This window comes from Elaeis guineensis, chromosome 2 (genome assembly GCF_000442705.2).
Source record: "Elaeis guineensis isolate ETL-2024a chromosome 2, EG11, whole genome shotgun sequence".
Taxonomy (NCBI): Eukaryota; Viridiplantae; Streptophyta; class Magnoliopsida; order Arecales; family Arecaceae; genus Elaeis; species Elaeis guineensis.
Window position 1 is genome coordinate 112,671,119 of NC_025994.2, and position 8,493 is coordinate 112,679,611.

At 37.6% G+C, this 8,493-nt stretch overlaps 1 protein-coding gene across 2 annotated transcripts; it reads right to left on the bottom strand.

Annotated features, from left to right (window-relative positions):
- Positions 1–1,162: 1,162 nt before the first annotated feature.
- On the bottom strand, positions 1,163–4,066 carry LOC105044662 (uncharacterized). Of its 2 annotated transcripts, none has more exons than XM_073251382.1 (6): positions 3,632–4,066; positions 3,343–3,419; positions 3,116–3,176; positions 2,484–2,682; positions 1,912–2,353; positions 1,163–1,766 (listed from the first exon to the last, which is right to left on the bottom strand). In XM_073251382.1, exons 1-6 carry the CDS (start codon positions 4,002–4,004, stop codon positions 1,452–1,454), a joined length of 1,467 nt encoding a protein of 488 aa, XP_073107483.1. In that variant the 5' UTR covers positions 4,005–4,066; the 3' UTR covers positions 1,163–1,451. The 2 variants fall into 2 exon arrangements, with proteins under 2 accessions (XP_073107483.1, XP_073107484.1); XM_073251383.1 differs by having other exon boundaries at positions 1,163–1,760; positions 2,484–2,685.
- Positions 4,067–8,493: the final 4,427 nt, after the last annotated feature.

Below are 8,493 nucleotides of genomic sequence, written 5' to 3' on the forward strand. Positions count from 1 at the left end.
AAAATAAGGTTGTTCATAGACAGCCAAATCTGGTAAGCGAGTAGTTATTTTTTAAATGTTAACACGCTATGGCAAGAAGTGACATCTAATACAGAGTAGAGAAAAATATTGGAAACATTAATAATTACTTCAATATAATAGGATATTATGAAATTATTGAAATTCTTTCTTCTACATTGCCGCATCATTTATATATTTTGGATTTTTTCATAATAATAATAGTAGTAACAGTAGTAATAATAATAGTACTAGTAATAATTATAGTAATAATAATATTTTTTTTTTTTTCATCAATAAATTTTTTAGTGATTTAAAATCTATCATCTGCATCAAAAAAAAAAAATAATACTAACAATAATAATAATGATAGTAGTAATAGTAGTTGCTGCTGCTGCTGATGACAATGATGTCTTTGTTATGGTCAAATCTTGGTCTTCTCAACGATGATGACGATGACTACCACTAGCTAATTTGAATATGAAGAGCGGAAGACCTTATAGTTCTATTTTTTATTATAGTATTATTTGCTAATGTTGAAGGGAAGGAAAGCGCCCCAAGCACCAAAGATTATGAAGTAAAGCAGCAAAACCAAATACAAAGATCATCGAACTATAAAAGTAACTGAGTGCAAAAAAAATGTATGATAGCTTATAAATCCGAAAATTCACGATCATTTATCCCTTGGACAGTCTGGGAAGAAAGGAGATCATATGGTATTCAAAAAGCGAGTTAAATACAAGCTCTGAAAAAGGTTTTGATGTCTTTAAGATTCTTAATCTACTGAGACAAAGAAACCAAAAGCGTTTGAACCAGAAAAGCCCCGGAAATGGTGGCATATGATTAGTTTTAAGTCCATCGAGGCAACTATTTGTTTGCATTCGAAGCACAGTCAAGTCTTCAGTATATTGTCATCTGTTTGAACTAAAAAACAATAATTTCATCTATTCACAAAAAAGGAAAATTAACAATTCCAAGGAACTGATGTAGAGTAGAACTGAGTGCAGAAATCAATGGATCTCTGCTTCATATGTCAAAACTGCAACGCCACCGTCAGATCCGCTATATTCTTGTAAAACACCTTGCATTCGGCATACTGCTCCAGCTAAGCGGGGAGGAAAAAAAAAAAAACAAAAATAAAATCAAACAAACGCAACATCGATGATGAAAAATTAAGGCTTTCTCATTATCTGCAACAAAGGTGGTTTCCCAACGATTCCAGAGACAATGACTTGCTATTAGATGATTACAGGATAGTAATGACTGGATGTAAGCAGTAAGCTACGGCTTCTAGCAACTACTGGCAAGGGAGCATTGGGCTAGACCTTTGTGCATAAGAAGAAAACTATATATATCCTATTCTAGGCAGTGAGACAAGTACTTGAAAGATCTCACTCCAATGCCCTTAATAGCATGGTCAGATCCAAAGTACTCGCCCAGTGCTGCAGAACACCCTACTTGCGGTCTTCCTTTGGGAAGAACTGGATCTCAGTTTTTGCAGCATCTTCTTCCGTCTTGGAAGGCTCTACTCGGTTCTCAGACATTGGAGGGCCGAGTGACAGCAATAGAAAATCATCAACCTTTTCAGCCTCAACACCCTCGTTGCCACCAGTTCCATTATTCGCTGAATTACTCAAGTTTAGCTGCAAGTCGGTGCCCCAATCTCTCTCTCTTGCTGCTATCAGTCTCTTCTTGACAGCAACTAGAGCCTCACTTCCTTGAATTATATCCTCAAATTTGCGCTTAGGCTGATAAGTTGGATTCTGTAACTCCAAGAAGATCATGAGTCGATGTTAGAATCTGATCATTATATATATATACATATATTCAAGGAGTAATAAGAAATAGGAAGCTACAATGCTTATTTTTAAACATTTCAAAAAGAAATGCAAAAAAAATGTCTCACATTATTACCTCAAGCTGATGTGGGGCCTCAGAACGAGGCATGAGATTATCACTGATGACTGTGGGATCGCGTGAGTTAGGCTGAATCTGATTGTAGTTGTGAATGAAGCTGCTGCTGGTACTCCATTTGAAGTTACGATTGGTGGAGGCCAGCCTAAAAGGACTACCGCTGGGAACAAATCTGGAGCTACCACCGATCCGATCATACCTTCCATTCGCCCTTGTGTTTGTGCCTTGATTAATAGCCATATCACCTGGTAGCCTCCTCCTTTCCCCAAGAACTTGGTGAGCTTTCAAATTTCCAGTGATTGCATTTCTTGCTTCAAACAAATGGGATGCCGATGGCTGCCCATCTTTTCTAAAGATCAGATCATGAACCAGACCTCCTGCTTGTCCTTGATCACTAAGTGGATGGGTTGCTGGTGTCATTTGCTGATTGAATGCCATCAATCTGGAGAAGCAGAAGAATAGTTAGGAATTAGAGTTAATGAACGTAGAGCTCAACTCCCCAAGTGTTTTTTTTTTTTTTTTTTTGCTTTTTTTAAAGATGTGTGATGGATTGATCGGTTTGTTTTACTTACGCAACATTGAAGTTCTTGAGATCATGATGAGTCTTTTGGGCCTGTGATCGTTGCAAAAGATGGTGGTACCTGGATTGCTCCAGATCAAACCTTGCTGAGAAAAGGCCTCCACCACCCATTCTGAGGGGCTGGCTTGGAATCATCTTTTGGTGGAATAAATCGGAGCAATACTGCCGATTAGCATCCAAGAATGAAAACACTGCTGCAAAAGATGGCAACACCAAATATTATGCCATTTTTCACTTTGCCCCATTGTAAGGAATATGAATTAATGGAAACAAATCCGCATTCAACCATGCATAGTTAAATTTAGGATGAAGTAGGAGTTTTGTCAAAAAACATTCCTCAATTTCTTCAGCATCTTTAAAAGCTAAGAGGTAGCTTCAAAATCTATGATTATTCTGCATAAGAGAAGATGTTATCGGAACTAGAAAAGATCATAATTAGAACTCCAACATGGTAGTAAGAAGATCGAGTGAAGCATTGAGGCTATTGTCAGGCAGACCCGATCAATATATACCACATGATAATTAACTATGATTGTATTATATATCACATCATGATCAACTTCTTCTTTACCCTTCAAAATTCATGTAATAAAGTAGAAAAGCAGCCAAGAATGCCAATCAGACCTGAGGAAGGGAAGATTCTCTTTCTTTGATCTGAATCATCTAGCTTCTTGTTTCGGTACATCTGATCCACGGCAGAAACGTCAGTAAGGATCAAAAAGGAGAAAAAATAAATAGAAAATATGAACCAAAAAAGCTCCCACATGAGATGGGAGTTAGGACCATCTCTTGCATGTAATGATAAGAAGAAAGTTTGCTCCTTTAGGTTCCTTTTCAGTCTCTTTCATTACCTGCAAGTGACTCTTTATGTGAGCAATACTCAGCCCCCTCACATTCATCATCTGAAGAACCAACTTTGGAGTTGCTCCTGCACCATCCATATCATTTCAATGCAGAAATATAGTCAACTACAACGAAAGGACAGTGGAAAAATAATATCTGACAAAGGAAAATTGTACTTTTGAATTGAAAAATCCATAGTTTGTTCTTTAGCCTTTTTGAGATAAAACGATGATAATCATAGGTCTAAATCAGGATGATCAGAGATCTAAAGGATACAATTAGGGAGGTCCGTCTTACTTTCTTGACCACCGAGCTTCTCAACAGCGTTAACAAAGGCAAGGTGGAGATCAGGGGTCCACCGTAGCCTTGGCATTTTGGATCTGTGATACTGCCTCACAGCGCTCGCCTGCTCCTCACTCCCCTCGATCGTGTCGATGTTGTTGTCCGTGCTTCTGCTGTCAGTAGAACTCCTCTCACCCTCGGTCTCTGCGGTTCTCTCCCCATTTTCGTAACCTTTATCTTCCCTCTCTTCTATCCCATTTTCTGCCACTTCTTCGGTGAGGTCAAGTGCTGGTCGTGGCCTCTTATTCTCCACCAGCTGATTACTCATCCCCGTGCTCCTTTCATCATCGTCATGGATCTCTATCACCACCTTCCCTCCGATCTCCATCTCTCTCACCTTCTAACTTTACGATCTTTCGGCCAGATGACTGTGGAAGGAAGAGAGGAAGTTGCGAGAGAAGACTGTGAAGAGACAGACAGAACAAAGAATCATTATTATTATAATTACAAAGGGTGCAAGCATTGGTGCAACTATAAACAATGCTAATACCGGCCACAACAAAAATAATAAAAGAGAGAACGCAGCAGGGAATGATAAAATTATGGTGGGAAGACTACAAGTATTCCTTACTTTGACTCCTTTTGTTAGGATCTCTCTCTCTCTCTCTCGCTCTCTCAATCTCTTTCTCGGGAGAAAAGAACCGTGTGTAATGAGAAGGGAGAGGGAGGGGATTAAATAGTTGCAGGGAGGAGAATGGCTACGTGTGCATTCTGATTCACAGTAAATACTGGAAGCTCCAGCATATCTACGGGTGATTCCATTAGCTCAGCTTAAGCTGATTTAGGCTTACTTACAGCTGTTATGTAACTGTTGTACGATTAGATAACTTCTAATGTAACTGTTGTATTATTTGTTAAAAAAGTACATAATGTAAACCTGAGGGTTTGATTCCACAATAAGCCAAGGATATCCTATTCCCTGTTGCACATTTTGTGAAGCTCAATTTGTACCATGGACTACCGCATATATATAAAATATGTGCAGTTTGCATCCTATTGCTTGAGTAGGAGAATACAACATTGGTAGTGTAAAGCCATTTTCTTGTACGTACATAAGATTGTGGGGAAATCGAATTTTAGCATCATAATATGTTGATAGAAAATTAGTTTTTCAATGAATTTATAATTAATAAGAGGATAAAGCTACAGTACCTGATATCTTCTAGAAGATGTACAATATTAGTTTATGGAAAAGTGCACTGTATGAAATTCCTGCATTTAAGATTCCAGCAAATCTGTGGATTTCCATGTCCTCCTGTATATGCTTCAGAAATATATTCACTTAATATAAAAAAATATGGAGATAAGTTCCATAATTAATGTTTGATAGCTGGTATATGTCTATTGAAGTTACCACAGGTTCTAGTGGATCAAATCATTATACAGTTATTAATTATGTGTATATATTTCCCTATACTGTAACACAAGACTTTCCTTTTTTCCTCAAATAAAGGCTTGTTTGGGCTTTGGACATTTAAGCAACTTATTATTACGATATTTATCATCAGAGTGGTATGATGGCTATTGACGAGATGTAATAATAAAAATATTAAAGGATTGGGGAGTCTAGATTTTGTAATCACAAGATTTTGTGATATCGGGTATCATCTTTAATTAGATGAATTTTGCTATCCCACAAAACATCAGTATTCGAGTAAGAAGAATGGATTTTGCCAGTTCCTCACATCTCCTTAATTTTCTTCCTTTTCTTCTAGTTTAACTGCCAATAGAATGCGCAATAACTGATTATACAAAGTGTGAAAATGAGAGCACCATATGGCAAATGGTAAGCGCTAAATTATGCATGGTATTTAGTTGAGATAAATAAACAAATTAAATTATCTTTGCCTCACTTTTTTTGCAATCAAAATTAAGGTTTTGAGCAGTGCAACATTGTTGCATTGACAGTCTTATTATTTTACATAAGTATAGCGATATATATGGTCATTCACTTATTTTGTGTACGTCGATCAATTATTAAGTTTTGGAATAATATATATGAGTTTAAGAACAAAGTGGATGATCACATTGACCACTGTTGTCACCATTCACATATCAAGAAAGTTGAACTTAATATAGGAATTTGTAGACATATATCTTCTTCTACTTCTTTTTAGAACAATCCATTTGACATATCTTAATTAGAAAGGTGTATATATTCATTGCATGTAGTAATTTGGCACATTCTAATGAAGATAAGCCAATATTTGATGTGTAGAAGGTGGTTATATGGTACCATCTGATTCTTTGAGACACTACGGCACACTTGGTTGTATTCCTACTAATGTTCCTTGCCAATATGGCAAAAGGGGATTGGTCAGGTAGAACTAAGTGCCATATGTGCGCCATTGCATGCAGTGCCTCCGAGAACCAAGTGCTGATAAGAATGAGGTATATCATAGCATTCGTTTTCAAAAAGAATTTTGGTATTCAGCTGCGAAGCACAAGGGGTACCATAGTTAGTAGTTGTGATCTACTTCTTGCCCAACATAAGAAAGAAGGTTCACCTCCGAACAACCGGAGGTTATCGGGAATAAAACAGTCACGGGTCAAGGTTAGAGGAAAGGAATAAACAATAGTCCGGACTTTGCCAAGAATTTCCACTCATCTTTTTTAAAAATTGAGACCGATATGTCCATGACTTTAGAACTTCATGTGACCTCTCTCCCTCCCGTGCTCCTCCGTGATTGGCTTTATTAGCTGACCTCGGTTGGTATATATAGCTGTTACATAACCAAGGGGAAAACAGCTGCACCAATTCTTTGTAGCTTTTTTCCCACATTCACTTCGATAGTCTAGTCTAATTTAATCACCTTATTCATTCGCAAACTGAAAAGGGGAAAAAAGAGGAAAAGAAAAAGGATGAAAGTTTGTGTGGCATGCGTGATTCAAGTCCCTTAAAAACTTTCATGTATTAGCTCCACTACTTTCAGATGTTAAGATTAAACTAGTTCTCAAAATCAGTTTTAAACCTTTTTTTTTTTTCAAAATAAAGTATTAAATTTTGTCATGAGATTAATTATTTATTTATTGGTTCATTCATTTATTTATTTAGAGAGAACCATCAGTTGGTGTGGGCGGCCGGTTTGCCGGACCCCTGCCAATTACAAGCCAACCAACGGAAAGAAAACCAGGCACTACCTGATCGATAGACCATCTAAACAAAGGATGACTCCAAAAGAACCATATGGAATATGACCTACTGTTTAGAAATCCAAATATTGGGAAAGAATCAGAAAGCAACAGGTCAACCATGGCGGTTTTGAAGCCTTTTGCTGCATGGCGAACTTATTCCGTCTTCATTCCAACGTGTCCCGATCATCAACAACCAATGGTTCGTTCATTTTAATTTCGCATTCTTAATTCAATTTGCATCTTTTTTTCACCACATCAATGTAACGCATCAATTGAAGGAGCATATATATCAGCTCACGCAACTAGCATTACTTTGAAACCGAACCTAGATGTAATTTATACAGTGGGGTCTGGGTGTTATGGAAACAACAGTAGACCAACTTGCTACATTTGCGGTTGTTATATTGTTGCCGCTAGTCGTAAACCCATGGTAATCCATCAAAATAGACATCATGGTCCTTCTTAGTGTAAAGAGCAGAAAAGGATGGCCAGGGGTTGTTGGATGGAGCATGGTCTAATTTTAAACTGCTCATGATCCTTTTGTCAAAAAAAAACTGCTCATGATCCCAATAACGTAGCAGGAAGTGGAAATGTTTGACATCAGCACCATTTTTTTCTGATAGAATTCTAGCTATCTCGGAATAAAGAAATAGAAGTTAGCAGAGCGCAGACGCAAGTGGAAACTATAAAGTCCACTAGGATCTGACAAGGATCAGCCATGCAAGACGAAGTTATAAAAGACACCAGCATTGGTCGGATCATGCATGCATTCATAGCTAATTTATTTCAGAAGCAAGTAAGGTTAAGAGAGAGAGGTTAACCATGGCTCATCAATGGGTTTATATACCTTGGTTCCTTCTGGACCGAGTCGGAGTAGTCTACTACATATGTTACATGTTGGGATGATAAGTTAGTCCGTCGACCTCTTCCAATCGTGGACTTTGGTGGCCGAGGGGGCATATGCACCCGTTGTGAGATAGATAGAGAGATAGAGACAGGTATATCTATATATATATATATATATATATATATATATATATATAGAGAGAGAGAGAGAGAGAGAGAGAGAATATACTGCCATCTGGCATGGAGTGACGCCAACCAGTAGTAACATTTAAATATTCACATTAGAGAAGGATGATATATGGCTTCTACTAATGTGGAGGCATCCCCGTACGTACAGGACCGAATGATATTCTGTCATTGTGACGGTCGTGGAGCCGAGGATGGTAAGATTTGTCCCTAGATAAATGTGCATGGAGGGAAGGCTCTAAGGTGTACGTGCTTTCCGATCTTTTTCATTTTCTTACTAACTAAATTTTTTAATATTTTTGATGATTTACTCATCTATTTTATTAAATAATAATAAAATACAAACAAAATCATATGAACGTACAACTGCATGTGTTGCAGAGAGAGAGTGTGGATTTTAATCCTCCGTCAATTATTCAGTCAGGTCACCTTGTCTTATAAGACTTGCGATATCCTCCAGCTTTTTACGAGGTATTTTTTGATCCACAAAGTGGTCCACAGAGACAAAGCTATATAGAGATTTTATGGAGACACCCAAAATGGACAATACCTCACAGACGGATGGAGCTACTTTACATCCGATATGGGCTATGGGTGCATTTCGAAAATCGATCCTTTCGTATGAGCCTAGTTGATCGGACCGTAACACT

Excerpts from the sequence above, each read along its gene's own strand:
- LOC105044662 (XM_073251382.1), bottom strand. The coding sequence starts at position 4,004 with ATGGAGATCGGAGGGAAGGTGGTGATAGAGATCCATGACGATGATGAA. Across the intron at positions 3,177-3,342 it reads ACATAAAGAGTCACTTGCAG|ATGTACCGAAACAAGAAGCT; the intron begins GTAATGAAAGAG and ends GCCGTGGATCAG. Across the intron at positions 2,683-3,115 it reads GAGAATCTTCCCTTCCTCAG|TGTTTTCATTCTTGGATGCT; the intron begins GTCTGATTGGCA and ends CTTTTGCAGCAG.